Raw genomic sequence first — 18,311 nt, 5'->3', positions numbered from 1 at the left:
GGCTGGGAGCTCGGACCTGGAGTGGGGCTGGAGGTGGGTGTGGGGGCGGGGTTAGGTCTGGGGGCGGGGACGGGGATCGCGTGGGGGCGGGGTTGGGCGTGGTGACGGCGATAGGCGAAGGGGCGGGGTTATACGTGGTGACGGAAATAGGCGTGGAGGCGGGGTTAGGCATGCCGTCAGAGATCGGCGAAGGGGCGGGGTTAGGCGAGGTGACGGAACTCGCCGGGGGGGCGGGGTTAGGCGTGGAGATCGGCTTGGGGGCGGAGACACATGCGGCGTTGTGGGCGTGTAGGCTAGTGACGTCAGTGGGGGCGGAAGTGGCTGCGGCGACCGCAGAGACAGAGTTATTCCCCATAGCCGTGGAGGTCGCGAATCTGCCGGCGATTGTCTTCATGGCGATCGCGGAGGCGGTTGTCTGGGCGGCGATCGCGGAGGCGGTTGTTTGGGCGGTGATCGCGGAGGCTGCGAGGTCGGTGGGGGCGGAGGTGACGTCATCGTGGTCGGCGGCGGCAGCTATTGCCGCGGGCGATGTAGCGGCCGCGTGTGTAATGGCTCCAGACTGATTGCGGAGGCCGATGGAAGATTCTGGAACAGTTGAGGAATCCGGAGTGTGGGGGTAAGTACATGAAAGTTTTTGGTACTTACTGTCTTTGATTTCCGATATGGCCAGGTAGAACTGTTTGTTTAGTTTATGGATCCTTCTGTGGATGAAGAACAGTAGAGGTCCTTTACAGGTCTGTGAGAGTGTTGTCCTGAGCTGGGGTAGGTCGAGTTGCAGGGAATGTAGGTAGCGGCGCATGGCTGCAAGCGTGGAGCGGAAGATCCGGAGGGAGATCTGTTGCTGGAGGCTTCGTATTTGTTGTAGGTACTGGTTGTCCTGGTTGGGTCCAAGTTTTGTTGGTCGGACTTTTGTTGGACTTTTATGATGTGTCCAATATAATGGCATTGTTCTGAGTAACTCGTCTCAAACTTGGCCCACTGACATTGCACAGAGAATGTTTCACCCAAAGTCCGCCCCTTAACTCACACCCTGACTTTACCCCTTCCAGTTTCCTCCGAGCAGGTAAGCACCGGGCGTTTGATTCTGGGAGAGGACATTTTGCCTTCCAATCTTCACCTGCAAATCATACCCATGGGAGATAATCAGAATGTTTGCTGATTTACTGGGCAAGCACCACCGAGGACGATAGACAGACATTTTCTGTTTGCCGACACGTGTGTCCCTGCATATCTTTCACGCTCTCGCCAATGTAGTACGAATTGAACAAGTTTTTTTTTCATACTTTTCAGATTTTTTCTGTGTTTTCCCTCCAGTACGGTTAAAGGGTGCTGACAAATCTCAAAATGTGGTCACTCTGCCTGTTCCTGTTGGTGCTGCTCACAATCCCCATGTCAGATGCGGCTGTACTGGATAACCGTGCCTTGACTGGCATTGTCAATCGGTAAGTGTTAGTGAAAAAGATCTTACCTGACCATCTCTGTAAGCTGGGGGCTGTGCTCAATCTGTGGTCAAGTCAGATCCTGGTTGCCTGGAGCAGGCTGGTAAGAAATGGTGAGGACACGGCAGGTATAGGCAGTGCTCTGTAGCTGTGGGAAATACGTCTGAGCCCATGAACTCGGACTCTTATTACTCCCAGAGGAAGGGACTTCCAGGGAAACTATTACCAGATTTCCCGGGGTCATATCTCTAACAGTGAAATCGATAGCACTCGCTGACCCCGAAGTAAAAGACAGAGTGAAATACGTCGGAGTGAGCTTTGAAGAGAAAGTCCAAACCCCCCGCACAGGCAACATTTTAATGTTTACTGAATCATCTCACTCACCTCTCAGTTTCCCTTTGTCTCCCTCTGCGTCCTTTGCTATTATTTCCATTTCCTGTCAGTCTGCAAGTCTTTTGTTCTGTTTGTCTCTGTATGCCCCAAACATTTTTCCGCTTAACAATTCTTCCAGGATTCTCCCTACCTCAAGCTCCCACTGATTGCACCTGAAGCTCTCATTCTCTCTCTCTCTCTCTCTCTTTTTCTCTCCCGTCTCTATTTATTTCTTACCATCCCGTGTATCATGCGGCATCAAGTAGTGCATCAGTCAAAGTATTTAAAGTGAAGTTAGAGCGAGTTATCAAGAAGGCTTGTGGCATTCTCTGATTCATTGCAGGAGGATTTGTACAAAAATAAGTAACATTGTTCTGCTCTCTGTCAATTACCCTGATTCTCTCTTTCAAGCTCTCACTGATCCCAGAATTTACTATAACACTGGGACAGGGATACAAAGTAAATCAACATTGACCTTCCCATGCAAGAACTTGAAATGTGAATTGCAGGGTTTCACGTTTTCTTTAATATGATGAGCATTGTTCCAAGTAACTCATCTCAAACTGGGCGCACTAACACTGCAAACAGAATGTTTTACCCAAAGACTGTTCCTTGATTGATGTCCTGACTTTACCTCTTTCAGTTTCTGCACAGAAGCTGGGCACCAGGTGACCTATTATAGGAGAAAATACTTCGCCTTCCTGTTGGCTTTACCTGCTTCCCAGTGCAGAAAGACCAACGGATATGTAGACTTGAACCCCGGCAGACCAATACATCCTTTCATTACCCATGATGTGAACGTAGTCCTGAACTACCCAGGTGGAAATTACCTCGGTGTCTTCCTGAACAGCGGCAGTCGTTGCCCAGAAAGTAAATTGCTGAACCCCACCCAGATCAACGGGAACCGCACCGCGGCTCAGCTTTTCCAAACTCTGCTGAATAACAGAACTCAGCACAATAACCAGCCAGTGGGCTGTATCATTCTCTACACCACCTACAGCCCATGTCTAGATCACTGTTTCAGTAACAGGGGGAATTGTGAAATCATCCCTGTCTTGCAAATTTCCCCATTTCGGGACATATGGACTGAACCAGACATTCACAAGTATTTTGTCTTCAGTAAAATATTTGCACATGATGCAGATCAGAGCCAACACCAGGAAATCCGGGAAAAGCTGGCTGCAGTGGAGAATACCGGGTTTCATGTCAGAAAGTGTGATGGAAAAAGCCTATCCATATGTAGAGAATGCTCCGCACCAGAATACTGCATTGAACAGGCGACAAGAATTGATTAAACATAATAAGGGAATTGGGAATTTCTGTAAAGGGGTGCCGTGCCTGTTCAAATACATCTATCACATTTCAAATCAGTATAATAATCTGAATTTACTAACTTACACTGATATCCTTTCTGCTTGTCATTCAATGAATCACACCAGATGTGATCAGAGATAAAAAGTCAATTATCCACTCAATAAATTCAAGAAACCCTCACAGTCAAAATCAATTGCACTCACAACGTATTTTTCCTGTCCATCAACACATCTGCAAATGCAACCCAATTCTGGTCCCAGGTTTTCAGTGTCAGTCTTATTCTAAGCAGTCTTATTCCTGATGAAGGGCTCCTGCCCGAAACGTCCATGTTCCTGCTTCTTGGATGCTGCCTGACCTGCTGTGCCTTTCCAGCACCACTCTAATCTTGATTCGAATCTCCAGCATCTGCAGTCCTCATTTTCGCCTTATTGAAACCCAGCTGATCACTGCAGACAGATATGCTTGACAACAATACTTGAAAGGGTTCAGAAACCATTTCCAAGGATGTTGCCAGGGTTACAGGGTTTGATCGATAGGGAGAGGCTGAATAGATTGTACTCCATGTGATCTAACGTTGCGAGCCAGCCTACCATGAGGAACTCTGTCGAACTCCTTACGGAAATTAATCTGGTCCCCACCCATCCATCCATGAAAAGACATTTGAATGGGTATATGGATACGAAGGGTTTTAACGAATATTGGCCAAATGCTGGAAATGGGCCTAGATTTATTTAGGATACCTGCTAGGCTGTTTCAATGCTGTATATCTCTATAACTCTCTGACTGTGACTCTAATACGAAGGTTATACAGTAACATTCAAACCCAGTGGTGGAGTTGAATGTGAAATACTTGCACTGAGGCTGGCGTCCTTCTTCAAGTCCCCCTTTATTTACACATGAACAGCCCTTCACTTTATCACTGTCTGATTCAGAGACCACATCTCTGACACTGACCCTTCTTTTCTGTCAGCCAGATAAACAGCCCCAATCAGGGAACTCATATTCTATGAGATCCAGCTGGCTGTCCTGGTCTCACCGACTGCAGTATGTCCCCTGGAAATAAAGCACACATGAAAGAGAAACAGTTACATAACCGCGGTAAAGGAAGGGATAAGGCCATGCTGGGGAGGGAAAGGGAGCTACACATTTTGGGTGACTCAGAGAGTGGAAAAAATCGAATGAGAAGGAGACCAGTAAAGAATGAGTAAAACAGATTTAATCGCCTGAATGAAGCATTCCATTTACCAAATCGTTTAAGAGTTTGGGTGCAGCATGTCTTCAGTTTCCCTTTAATCGATCTGCAGTTTTTGCATCATTTCCAAATGTTCTCTCACCAATATTGTCCTGTTGGCATGGTTTGAACAGCAGAAATATCATTTCTTTGCACAGCTGTATTCAGTGAAATGAGTCGCATGTATAACTACACGTGATATTTCTGCTTTTGATTGATGCATATATAAAAAAGTTAATTCCACCATTGGACAGCAATCTGCTTGCAGATGTAGGATTTCTGTTTTGTGAAGAAATATAAACGAGCTGGAGAAGTAATGGCAGTGCCCATGGTGGGGATTATCCAACATTGCAGTTGGAAGATGGGGTCATGGAAGCGGTTGGGGTTCACAAGAACTATTCAGGAGGGAAAGGGAGAGACACGTGGTGTACATTGTAGCACCAAGGCCGTGAGGAGAATTACATGCGGCCTGGAGGGAATTCTGGCTCCTTTGTCAAAGGCAGGGGCTAAGTAGAAAAGGACACAAAGGATTGACTCACAGGAAGTAAGGATCAGGCTAGGCTGACTGTGAAACAGGCAACAGACACTGGTAGGAGGGTGAACAATAGAGGGTCAGTGTGAACCTGTTGCCAGTCCAGATATAGTTACTGGGCCAAACATCAACTAAACTTAGAGGACCGTCACCTCAGTGAACGATGCTCTTTGGTCTGCCTGAAACTTGTTGTTCTTCCAGAACGAGGAGTTGACCCTGACTCAGTGTTGCAGACTGACACATCTCAAGGTCCAGTACTACGTGCTGAGGGATGGACTAGAACTTGGGGCAGCTGCTGCCACAGTGCAGTGGGGAAGACCACTATCTCAGGTCTTCCTGTTGAAGGGAAATGGGGGTTCGCTCAGTTATCAGACCCTCCCAGTGATTCCCGGAGGTATAATTTTGTGCGTGTAAGAAAGCGTATTTGCTTTTTGGTTCAAGTCATTTCCAATGTTTTGTTTGTTTACTTGAACAGAATATTCTTTATTGTAATATGCTTTATTGTCACATGACATGCAACTGTAAAGGGCCAAACTGCATTTGTGACTATATGTATGCAGAAACATATTTCTGATAAATAAAATATAATTTTGAAATTTAAAGAACAGCCATGCTCAGTGTTAGACTATTCACAATCGCCATGTAGTAACTGGGTGGTGTGCAGATGAGGCCAGACTCTCTATGAGACGGTTTACAGTCACCATATTGTAACTGGGTGGTGGATTAATGAGGTTAGTTTTACTGAGAGACTGTTTCACAATGATATTATACTGACTGGGAGGTGTGTAAATGAGGCCACACTCAGTGTGATACTGTCTACAGGCACTGTATAGTGACACAGAGGTGTGTAAATGAGGTCATACTCAGTGTGAGACTGTTTCCAGACACTGTGCAGAGACTGGGAGGTCTTTAGTTCAGGTCAAAATCAACGTGAGATTCTGTAAAGTCAGCGTATAGATACTGGGACGTGTGTAGATCAGGCCAGATTCACTGTGAGACTCTTTACAATCATTGTACAGTTGCTGGGAGCTGTGCACATCAGGCCAGACTCTTTCCAGTCAGTGTTTAGTAACTGGGAGCTGTGCAGGCCAGCGCAGAATTACTGTGAGACTCATTACACTCAGTGAATAGTTACTGGGAGTTGTGGAGATCACGCGAGCCTCAGTGTGAGACAAAAACAAAAATTGCTGGATAACTTCAGCATGTCTGGAAGCGCCTGTGAATAAAAACCTGAGTGAACACTTCACGTCTGCTGACCCTTCAACTCTACCTCACTGTGGGAACAGTGTGTTCATATTTATTGGGGTTTTTGTATATGAGGCCAGTTTGCAGTGACTGTATGGTTACTGGGAGGTATTTAGTTGAGGACAAAAGGATGACCACAGAGAGAATAGGGGCCCTCAAAGATCAGCAAAGCGGACTTTGTGTGTAGCCACAGAAAATGGAGGAGATACTAAATGAATATTTTGCCTCAGTATTTATTGTGGAAAAGGATATGGAAGATGGAGACTGTAGGGAAATAAATGGTGACATTTGCAGAATGTCCATATTAAACAGGAGGAAGTGCTGGATGTCTTTAAATGTGTAAATGTGGATAAATCTCCAAGGACCTGATCAGGTGCACCTCAGAACTCGGTGGGAAGCAAGAGAAGTGATTGCTGGCCTCTTGCTGAGATATTTGTATCATCGATAGCCACAGGTGAGGTGCCGGAGAACTGGAGGTTGGCTAACATGGTGCCACCTATTAAGAAGAGTGGTAAGGACAAGCCAGGGAACTATAGACCAGTAAGCCAGACGTTGGTGTTGGGAAAGATGTTGGAGAGAATCCTGAGGGACATGATGTACATATATTTGGAAAGGCAAGGACTGCTTAGAGATAGTCAACATGGCCTTGTGTGTGGGAAATCATGCCTCACAAGTTTGATTGAGTTTTTTGAGGAAGTAACAAAGAGGATTGTTGAGGGCAGAGCGATAGATGTGATATATGTGGATTTCAGTTAGGCTTTCGACAAGGTTCCCCATGGGAGATTGATTAGCAAGGTTAGATCTCATAGAATACAGGGAGAACGAGCCTTTTTGATACAGAACTGGCTCAAAAGTAGAAGACAGAGGGTGGTGGTGGAGGGTTGTTTTTCAGACTGGAGCCCTGCGACCAGTGGAGTGCCACAAGGATCAGTGCTGGTTCCTCTACTTTTTGTCCTTTGAAGAAGGCGTTTGGTATGCTTTCCCTTGTTGGTCAGAGTGTTGAGTACAGGGGTTGGGAGGTCATGTTGCGGCTGTACAGGACATTGGTTGGGCCACTGATGGAATATTGTGTGCAATTCTGGTCTCCTTCCTATCGGGTAGATGTTGTGTAACTTGAAATGGTTCAAAAAAGATTTACAAGGATGTCGCCAGGGTTGGAGGATTTGAGCTATAGGGAGAGGCTGAATAGGCTGGGGCTGTTTTCCTTGGAGCGTCGGAGGGTGAGGGATGACCTTAGAGAGGTTTACAAAATTATAAGGGGCATGGATAGTTTAAATAGGCAAAGTCTTTTTCCCTGGGGTCGGGGAGTCCAGAACTAGAGGGCATAGGTTTAGGCTGAGAGGGGAAAGATATAAAAGAGACCTAAGTGGCAACCTTTTCACACAGAGGGTGGTACGTGTCTGGAATGAGCTTCCAGGGGAAGTGGTAAAGGCTGATACAATTGCAACATTTAAGAGGCATTTAGATTGTGATATGAATAGGAATGGTTTGGAGGCATGTGGGCCGGGTGCTGGCAGGTGGGACTAGATTGGGTTGGAATATCTGGTCGGCATGTACGGGTTGGATCAAAGGGTCTTTTTCCATGCTGTACATCTCTATGACTTATGACAGGCTCTCTTTGAGACTGTTTGCTGTGACTGCATGGTTACTGGGAGTTGAGAGCAGAGTCAGTGTGAGATTGTTTGCTGTCATCACGTCGTTGCTGGATGGTCTGTAGGTCAGGTCAGATTCACTGTGAGACTGTTTACAATCGCGGTATATTAACTGGCGCGTGTGTCGATGAGGCCCCGGTCACTGACAGACCGTTTACATTAACCGTACAGTTACTGGGAATGTGTAGTTGAGGCCAGACTGACTGTGGGACTGCTTACAGTGATATCATACTTCCTGGGTGGTGTGTCAATGAGTTCACACTCAGTGTCAGACTGTTGAGGGTTCCCTTGTGGGGATGACTCCAGCACATTCTGTGTTTTCACTGGAGAGTTTCAAAATAGCAGGTGCCCTGATTGAACATCCGAGGATTCTGTGAAGATGAGAAAGTGGTGATGCTGAGAGGCTGTTTCCCCAGTGGGAGAAACAAGAACCAGGGGCCACACCTTCAGAGTAAGGAGTCTCCCATCAAAGACAGGGAAGAGTGAAAATTCATAGAATATTCTAGCGCAGTTCAGGCCCGATATCCCTCTATGTTGCACTGACCTGTGAAAATGGTCCGGAGCCCATCTATCCTACACTATGGTATTTTCATCCATATGTTTATCCAAAGACCAGTTAAGTGCCCTTAAAATTGGCAAGTCTACTACTGTTGCAGGCAGTGCACTCCACGCCCATGCTACTCCCTGAGTAAAAAAACTACCTCTGGCATCTGTCTTATATCTATCATCCCTCAGTTTAGAGCTACATGCACTCGTGCTGGCCATCACCTTCTGAGGAGAAAGGTTCTCCCTGTCCATCCTATATAACCTTCTGATTATCGTATATGCCTCAATTAAGTCACCTCAAAATATTCTTCTCTCTAACAAAAACAACATCAACTTCATCAGTCTTTCCTCATAAGGCCTGCCCTCCATACCTGGCAACATGCCAGTAAATCTCTGCAAACTTTCCAAAACTTCCACATCCTTCCTATAATGCAGTGATCAGATCTGTCCACAATACTCCCAAATGCGACCGCACCAGAGTTTCGTACAGCTGCAGCATGACCTTGTGGCTCTGAAACTCGATCCCTCTACCAACAAAAGCGAATACACCATTTGTCATCTTAACAACCCTATCAATCTGTGTGGCAACTTTCAGGAGTCTATGTTCATGGAGACCGAGATCTTTCTGGTCTTCTACGCTACCCAGAATCTCACCATTAGCCCAGCACTCCTTATTTCTGTTCCTCCTTCCAAAGTGAATCACTTCACACTTGTCCACATTAAACCCCATTTCCACCTCTCAGCACAGTTCTTCACCTTATCTATGTCTCTCTGTAACCAGCAATTTCCTTCAGGAGTGTCCATAGCTCCAATAATAACCTTAGCCTCAGTGGCAAATTTAGTAACCCAACCTACGCGCTCATCAAGGGAATTTATAAAAAAATGACAAACAACAGTGGCCCCAAAACAGATCCTTGCAGAACCCCACTAGTAACTCAACTCCAGGATGAAGATTTCCCCTCAACCACCATCTTCTTTCAGCTCGCCAATTTCTGATCCTATCCATTAAACCACCCTCAATCCCATGCCTCCGTCTTTTCTTCAATAGCCTACCGTAGGGAACCTTAACAAACGCCTTACTGAAATCCATATACACCACATTAACCGCTTTACCCTCATCCAACTGTCTGGTCACCACCTCAAAGAAATCAATAAGATTTGTGAGGTATGACCTACCCTTCACAGTATGGTGTTGACTACCCCTAAACAACGTATTTCTCTGTCAATTATTATAAATCCTATCTCTTCTCCAAACTTTTTCCCACAAACGACGTAAGGCTCAATGGTCTTCAATTACCAGGGTTGTCTCAACTCCCCATCTTGAACAAGGGAGCAACATTTGCCATTCTGCAGTCTTCTGGCACTATTCCTGTAGACGATGACGACATAAAGATCAAAGCCATGGACTCGGCAGTCTCCTCCCAGGCTTCCCAGGGAATCCTCGGATAAATCACAGCCGGCCCAGACTTATCCATTTTCACACACTCCAGAATTGCAAACGCATCCTCCTTGTGAACCTCAATCCTGTCTAGTCTCGCCTCAGTATGCTCCTCGACACCATTGTCTTTTTCCAGTGTGATTACTGACAGAAAATATTCATTTAGCGCTTCCCTTATCTCCTCGGACTCAACACACAACTTCCCACTACTATCCATAATTGCCCCGAATCTTTCTCTCGTTATTCGTTTATTCCTGATATACCTATAGAAAGCCTTTAGGGTTTCTGTGATCCTAGCTGCCAACGACTTCTCTTGTTCCTTCCTGGCTCTTCTTAGCTCTCTCTTCAGTACATTCCTGTCCAATTTGTCACTCTGAAGTGCCCCAACTGAGCCATTACGTCTCATCCTAAAATAAGCCTTCACCTTCCTCTTGAAAAGAGATTCATTTTCCGTATTAATCCACGGATCCCTCACTCAACTACTTCCTCCCTGTCTGACAGGTGCATACTTTTCAAGCGCACGCAATAGCTGTTCCTTGAATAAGCTACAAATTTCAAATGTGACCATCCTCTACAGTTTCCTTTCCCATACGATGCATCCTAACTGTTGCCTAATTGCATCATCATTGCCTTTTACCCAGGAAGTACTCTTGCCCTGCGTTATATGCCTATCCCTTTGCATTGCTAAACCAAACATAGCCAAATTGTGGTCACTATCAACAAAGTGCTCACCTACCGCCAAATCTAACACCTGGTCTGGGTCATTACCTCGTACCAAAGCCAATATGGCTTTGCCCCTTGTTGATTTCTCTATATACTGTATCAAGAAACTATCCTGCGTGCATTGGACAAAAACTGACCCATCTAAAGTACTCGAACTATTGCATTTCCAGTCAATATTTGGAAAGTTAAAGTCACCCATAGCAACTACCCTATTACTCTTGCTCCTATCCAGAATCATCTTTGCTGTCCTTTCCTATACATTTCTGGAACTATTTGGAGGGCTATAGAAAACTCCAAACAGGGTGACCTCTCCTATATGTTTCGAACCTCAGCCCATACTACCTCAATTCCTTCCCATGCAGGGTTGTGGGGCTGTGGAATTCTCTTCCCAAGAGAGCAGGGGAGCATGGGTCACTGAAGGCATTCCCAGCTAAGTGGCTTAGGGGCCATGGGAAGGTGAAGTTAATGCTGCAAAGAAGTGTCCAAAATTATCTTTTTAAACATTATAGATAATAAAAACCTGACCTGTGTTGGGATGGACATTGCCCTAAAGGAGCATGTGAATAACTAGGGACCACGACAGGGCTGGAGTCTTGCCTGGCGGGAAACCATGTGACTAGTTCTCCATCTCGGTCTCCTACAGCAAGAAGAGAGGGTTTTTCTGGAAACGTCCAACCCAGGGAAGGACAGATGGGTTGTTTTGCGCAGCCGTTCGTATGAAGCAACACAGGAAGATTCAGGCCGTATGTTTCCAGAGAGTGTGACCTTTCTCCCTCAGTGGAGAGGCTCTCAGCAGCTCACGTACAGCGCGCAGGCTGGATTCAGGGAAGTAAGCGTTTCCGTAGAAAAGCAGAATGATCAGTTCTGCTCATTTTCGAGGTGGGAGTTTAATTATTTATCTTTTATTTTTATTAAGTGTGTATTATCTTGACTTCTCTTCATGCTCCTGAACAATCTCCCAGTCTGTATTATCTTAGGCACTTTACTTTTGCTGCACCTTCACTGCTGGTTTACATAAAGGAGGTATTTTCCAGAAACCCCCTTGTGTCTCTCCCCGTGCATAGGCAGAGTGATATTACAAGGCAGGAGCTGGTGTGGAATGCACTTCCTCACAGTGTGTGGTGGGATAACTAGCTGCAGGTTCACAGAGGGCTGGGGAATAATTGTTTTCCATTGTGTCTCTTCAACCAGTCGCTTTAGCAGATCGAAACTCAGCTGCTTCACCAGGAAAGACACCGAGGTCTCCATCTCAGTTCCTGCACATCGACAAAACCGTTTGTGAAATATCCAACATTCTCCAATCGAGAGGCTGCCAAATTGCATCTGAGGATTGGAGAATGGACAAGTGAGCCAGAGTCATAGCTTTCCAGAGAAATCCCTTGGGATTTCCAGAGCAATGTCTGAGCTACTCAGTTATTGACTGGACATACAGTGCCCAGAAGTTTAACTTCTCCAATCTTTGGAGCTGCACCATGGGTGGTTTTCGTTCAATTCATCACATTCAAATGATAACCGTGACTTTTAGAATAACCTTTCCCTGTCTGATATGAATACCCTGTGACACAGCCCGTTGAGAGCATTTACAAATTGCATGCTCCTCATATTTACAAATTTTTCGTTATCATTGCTCGAAAAGGGATTTATTGAGAACCCGTTTATTTGGATGCATGCAATTGTGAGCTGTGCTGCATTAATGTTTCCCCCAGTGTTGTTTTATGGTCCCATTTTCTACTCCATTCTCCTTCATCCACTCACCTTCCTTTTAATTTGTCGAACGCCTGTTAGATTTGGAACATTTCTGCGGTCTGGTGGAATCACGCAGGACTGAAATATTTCTCCCAGAAGTTGGCAGCACTTCCAGATACAAGTACGAAGATGAGACAGTGAGGTTATATTGGTGTGTATAGCAAACAGTGAACTGACACTGTCCCAGCAATCCTACTTGAAATTATTGTCTGTTTGCCAGATCAAGAAAAACTGAGCTCAGATTAGGTCACCATTTTCTAAGCCATTTCTTCAATGCTTATTTTCACAGAATCTCTATGGTGTGGATGCACGTCATTTGGTCCATCCCAGTTCACACTGACCCTCCGTAAAGGATCCAACCCAGACCCATTCCCCCCAGCATTTCCCGATAATCCTGATTTCCCGTGGTTAATCCAGCTCGCCTGCACATCTCTGGACACGATGGGCAATTTAGCATGGCCGATTCACCTAAGCTGCACACCTTTGGATTGTGGGAGGAAACCGGAGGACCCAGAGGAAAGCCACACAAACACGCCGAGTACGTGCGAACTTCACACAGTCACCTGAGGCTGGAATCGAACCCGGGTCCTGAACACTGTAAGGCAGCAGGTGCTGACCACTGAGACACTGTGCCACGCTGAACAGGAGCAGAATCTAGTTTCCAACTCCAGGGAGAGGTGGAGAGGTTAAAGTGTTTCAGAGTTCTCGATATATTGTATGCTTTGTTAATCAAGCTGTTTGATGACTGAAAAGGAGAAGGTGAGGACTGCAGATGTTGGAGCTCAGAGTGGAGAGCGTGGTGTTGGAAAAGTACAGCAGATCAGGCAGCATCCGAGGAGCAGGAGAATCGATGTTTGAGACCTCATGAAGGTCTTAGGCCTGAAACGTCGACTGTCCTGCTCCTCGGATGCTGCCTGACCTGCTGTCCTTTTCCAGCACCACACTCTCGGGTTTGATAATTGAACTGAAAGTAAATGACACAACAACAAAGTGAATGCAGAATTCGCGAGACTTGACTGGATTAGTACAATTCTTAGAGAATGTTAGGCCGAGTTGAAAACGTTTGTTATGAACCAGATGAAACCCCCTCAAAACATTTCAAGGAGTCAGTCTCTGGATATGTCAGGTACTGCGTCCCAGATGTGATTTGATTGGTTAAACTACTGGGCTGTAAACTTATACTGCAGTTCAAATGCAAACAAAGGAGCATTCGCAAAATAACGTGTGATTTAACTGCTATTCACACTGTTCCAGTGTAGCAGCATCCCAGAAATACACCCTTTGTAAAGGCCAATTCAGCAAAACTCATTTCCTTCACTTGTTCGAACAAAACATGAAACAGGTAGGACAGGTCAATTACATACAATTAGCTGTATAATTGCATAAAATACTGATTACAGCCCATTCTGGGGAATTTTAATTCTTTCCCGGTTATGAGGAAAGACATCACGATCCATGAGGAGGTTAGAGAACATATTGATGAGAACGGTTTCAGGGATTTGGGAATTCAGGGAATGTCAGGGTGCTCTGTTTAGAATAGAGAAAGATTTCCTGGCAGAATTCAAACTCCTAAACAAGAGCAAAAGTTTCCACAGTGAGCTCTTGCCACCCACCAAGCACTGCAAGAGAGGGAAGTGGAAACAGGTCCAATAGCAACTTCCTGAAAACAATTGGATTTAGGAACAAAACCATAAAATGAGGAGAACTGGAAAACTCCCTCAAAGCTCAGCCCAGTCACGATAAGGTGGAATGCTCCCTCTCCTGTATGGATCATTCTATGATTGTGAGATGGAATGAGTTATCTCCAATCCCCCGTAAAGTTGCATGATTCCAACCATGATGGCAATGCAGCAGCTCAGCTTCTCCTCGAGGAGCTCCTCATCCTGGGTCAAAGAACAATCTCCACTCAGCAGCACCTCGTTACTCACCCTTACAGATCTGGAAACGGTACCCTTGATTGACACCGAAATGATACAGCTCAGGAAATAAAGAATAATTTTCTAGCTGTAAGATGGAGCTTGAATAAACTCTGAATATGCTGTCCCAATGATCCCTATCTCTTTGTCACTGAATCTTCCTTTGAGCTGGGATATGTATCCTGATCTTCGCAAGTCACTTATGGCAGTGGGTGAAAGTGAGGACTGCAAATGCTGGAGAGTCAGAGTCGAAATATATGCCGCTGGTAAAGCATAGCAACTCAGGCAACAGCCGAGGAGAAGGGGAGTCAATGCTTCAGACATAGGCCTTTCATCAGGAATCTGGAGGGGAAGGGATCTGAGAGATAAATAGAGGGGGTAGGGAGTGGGGTGGGGGAAGGTGGTTGGGAAGGTGGATGCAAGTGGGGGGTGAAGGTGGTGGGTCGGTAGGGAGGGTGGAGCAGATAGGTGGGAAGGAAGATAAACCGGCCAAGAGGGCGGTTCCGAGTTGGAGGGTTTGATCTGGGATGAGGTGGGGAGGGGTGAGTAATTCGAAACTAGTGAAATCGATGTTGATGCTGGGTGGGTGAAGTGTCCCAAGGCAGAAGATGAGGTATTCTTCCTCCAGTTCTCGGGTGGCTTTGATTTGGTGGTGGAGGAGGCCCAGGACTTGCATTTCCTTGGGGGAGTGGGAGGGGGAGTTAAAGTGGTTGCCTACATGGCGGTGGGGTTGTTTGCTGCGTGTGTCCCAGAGATGTTCCCTGAAATGCTCTGCGAGTTAGCGTCCTGTCTCCCCGATATAGAGGACACCACATCGAGAGCATTGGACACAATGGATGAGGTGGGTGGATGGGGTTCAAAGGCAGAGATGCAGGAAGTGAAGGCGATATGCTGGAGGGTATTGTTGATCACATGGTAGGGGACGCAATTTCCCTCCTCTCTTGAAACTCATCCTTCCAACTGCAGCAAGGATAGAACCCCACTGGTCCTCAGCTTCCATACCAGTAATCTCCGGTTACAGAGGATTATCCTCTGCGATTTCCACCATCTATAATCAGACCCTATAATCAAACATATATTTCCCTCCCTATCCCTATCTGCGTTCCGCAGAGTCTGTCCCTTCCATGACTCCGTCGTTAAGTCCATGCTAACCATCAACCCACCCTCCACTCCTGGCACCTTGCCATGTCGTAGCAAGAGGTGTAAAACCTGCGCCCACATCTCCACTCTCACCTCACATCCAAGACACCAAAAGATCTTTTCACATTGGCACAGATTTTCCTGCACACCTCACCTACTGTGTCAGTTGCTCTCAATGTGATCTCCTCTCTATCTTGGAGACAGGATGCCAACACGTGGAACGTTTCACGGAACATCTTTGGGACAAATGCACCACACAACACCACCGCCATGTCGCCGAACAGTTCAATTCCCCCTCCCATTCTGCCAAGGACATGCAAGTTCTGGGCCTCCTCCACCGCCAAATCAAAGCCACCCAAGAACTGGAGGAAGAACACCTCATCTTTGCGCCTTGGGACCTTCCAGCCACACAGCATCAACAGTGACTTCAGTCGTCTCCAAATCTCTCCTCGCCCACTCCTAATCCTAGACCAAATTTTATAACTCGGCACCGCCCACTTGACATAGTCATACCTCTTCATCTTCCTTCCCTCCTATCCGCTGCACCATCTCCATTTACCGATCAGAATTACCTCCAACCTGCACACACCTGTCAACTTCATCCCAGATCCAACCTTTATTTATCTCTCAGGTCCCTTCCATCTCCACATTTCTTTTGCCAGAAATGTCGACTCTCCTTTTTCCCGGATGTTTTCTGACCTGCTGTGCTTTTCCAGTGCTGCATTACATATGGAAGTGGTCCGAGAAGTGTTGGATGAATTTGTGGACATCTTTCAAGACTGTCGACTCTCAAACAGTTCCCATGGATTGCCGGGCAGCTATGGCATCCTACTGCTTTAGAAACTGAAGCAAGGAGTGAACAGAATGACAAACCGGCTAGTATGACATCAGAAGTGGGAAAAACACTGGAATCGATCATATAAGTTTTAATAGCAGAACAACTGGAACACAGTGCGAGAACTGGACACTGTCAGCATGGATTTACAAAAGGGAAATCATGCTTGACAAGACTACTGCAATACCCTGGGATTTCTCACATTGAACTGGTCGGGGAGCGAGTGGATGTGGTTTACTTGGATTTACAGAAGGCTAATGAGGAACCATGTCAGAGTTTAGAAAGGAAAATTAAAGCAGATGAAATTGGTGTAGGTACTGACACGGAGAGAGAACTGGTTGTCAACCAGGAAACAAAGTGTAGGAAGGAACGAGTCTTTTTCTGAATGGCAGCCAGTGGGTATCAGTGCTTGGGCCCCATCTATTCACAATATATGTTCACGATTTAAGAGGAAGGAATTAGATGTAAAAACCTCCAAATTGGCAGGTGCCACAACGCGGAGTGGGAGGGTGAGCTATGAAGAACGGACAGAGATGCTTCAGTCTGACTGGGACTAGTTGTGTGAGTGGGTAAATGCATGGCAGGTGATGTAGAGAGGAGGTAAATATCAGTTTGTCCACTTTGGGAGCAAGAACAGGAAAGTGGATTATTCACAGAATGGTGAGAGATTGAGAAATGGTGAGGCACAAAAAGACCCGGGTGTCCTCGTGCACCAGTCAGGGAAAGTAAGCATGAAGGAGCAGCAGGGACTGAAGACGTGGTTAAATGTGTGTCCCCTTTGGGAAGGCAGTTTATTGATTGAATGATGCTCGACTGGGAACAGGAGGGTGTTTCAGTCAGAGCTGACTGTCCTTGTACACCATTCGGTGAATGTCAAAGACAGGGGCAGCGGGCGGTGAAGAAGGCAAACGGTATGTTCGCCGGCATAGCGAGAGGATTCAGGTACAGGAGCAGGGAAGGCTTGCTGTTGTTGTACAGGGCATTGGTGAGACCACCCCCGTGGAGTAGTATTATGTGCAGTGTTGTTTCCCTTTATCTGGGAAAGTATGCTCTGGCTACTGAGGGAGCACAACGGTTTACCAGATTGATGCCTGGGATGGCACGGATGGTTATGAAGAGAGATTATATTGGTGAGGACGATATTCACTGCTGTTGAGAAGAATGAAGTTGGATCTCATAACCTGCAAAATTCCAAACTGACCAGAGAGTGCAAACACAGGAAGGATGTTCCTGATGACCAGGCAGCCCAGAAGCAGAGATCACAGTCTAAGGATACAGGCTGGATCAATTAGGATTCAGATGAGGAGAAATCTCTTCACCCAGTGAGCACTGAGCGTTTGGTATTCACTGGCACAGAACATTGATGAGGCCATATCACTGAAAGCTTTCAGAACGGAGACAGATACAATTCTTGGGGTGAAACGGATGTTGTAAAAGTAGAACAGGGGACTGAGTTGGATGATCAGCCATGATCACATGAAATGGCTTAGCAGGCATTGTGGGGCTGAATGGCCAACTCCTGCTTCTGTTTTCTTTAATCCTCGTGGGCTGCCACATATGTTCAATGAGCCAAAATGATTTAATGACACATTTATCATGATCTGAGTTTGAAATAAATCTAGGAAAATCACAGACTAACTGTTGGGTACACTCTGCAAATCTGGCTGCATCTGTGCAGATAAAACCAGTGAACATTTCATTTGTTTCTAACTCTTCAAGCCTGGGGTTGGGTGTGGTTTTTTAAACAATATTCATGCTGTAAAACCCTTTGAGAATCAAGGCACTTTTGTCATACTTGTTCTCACTTGTATCAGCACAGGTAGCGAGGATGATGCAGATGAAATTGGTTGTGTATATTGCATGTCCGTAATCTTAGCTCCAGGACAACTCTGCTATTTTAACTGACTGCTCTTCCACTTGAGTTCACGCTTTTCAGGCAGTGGATTTTTTGAATTTCTCCAAAATAATTAATTCTCCAAGGGCATCATAGGTTTGCTTTATTTTTAAAGCTCTAATCCATCTCTTGAAATTAGTCTGTTTCATCCTTTCAAACTCAGTATAGGTTTGTCCAGAGATATTCCTTAGATTCCTGAAACGTTGTCTATCGGCTTCTGGTGCTACTTTAAAAGGCCTTTTCCACCTGCTCACACTCGGCAGATGCATCGTGTGATTGCAATGTGAA

At 46.0% G+C, this 18,311-nt stretch overlaps 1 protein-coding gene across 1 annotated transcript; it reads left to right on the top strand.

The window, feature by feature from the left end:
* The first annotated feature begins 554 nt into the window (after positions 1–554).
* LOC148134777 (uncharacterized) lies at positions 555–3,682 on the top strand. The gene is made up of 3 exons (XM_087985337.1): positions 555–616; positions 1,315–1,442; positions 2,455–3,682. Exons 2-3 carry the CDS (start codon positions 1,345–1,347, stop codon positions 3,104–3,106), a joined length of 750 nt encoding a protein of 249 aa, XP_087841463.1. The 5' UTR covers positions 555–616; positions 1,315–1,344; the 3' UTR covers positions 3,107–3,682.
* The last annotated feature ends 14,629 nt before the right edge of the window (positions 3,683–18,311 follow it).

This window comes from Chiloscyllium plagiosum, unplaced genomic scaffold (assembly GCF_037043375.1).
Source record: "Chiloscyllium plagiosum isolate Xiang-an unplaced genomic scaffold, Cpla_swu_hap1 HiC_scaffold_52, whole genome shotgun sequence".
Classification (NCBI taxonomy): domain Eukaryota; kingdom Metazoa; phylum Chordata; class Chondrichthyes; order Orectolobiformes; family Hemiscylliidae; genus Chiloscyllium; species Chiloscyllium plagiosum.
Note: the sequence above shows the minus strand (reverse complement) of the source record. Positions and strands in the feature narration are given on the sequence as shown.

Bases quoted from the DNA above. Each gene is read 5' to 3' on its own strand.
- LOC148134777 (XM_087985337.1), top strand. From the start codon at position 1,345: ATGTGGTCACTCTGCCTGTTCCTGTTGGTGCTGCTCACAATCCCCATG. The intron at 1,443-2,454 runs GTAAGTGTTAGT...TACCTCTTTCAG, and splicing joins TTGACTGGCATTGTCAATCG to TTTCTGCACAGAAGCTGGGC.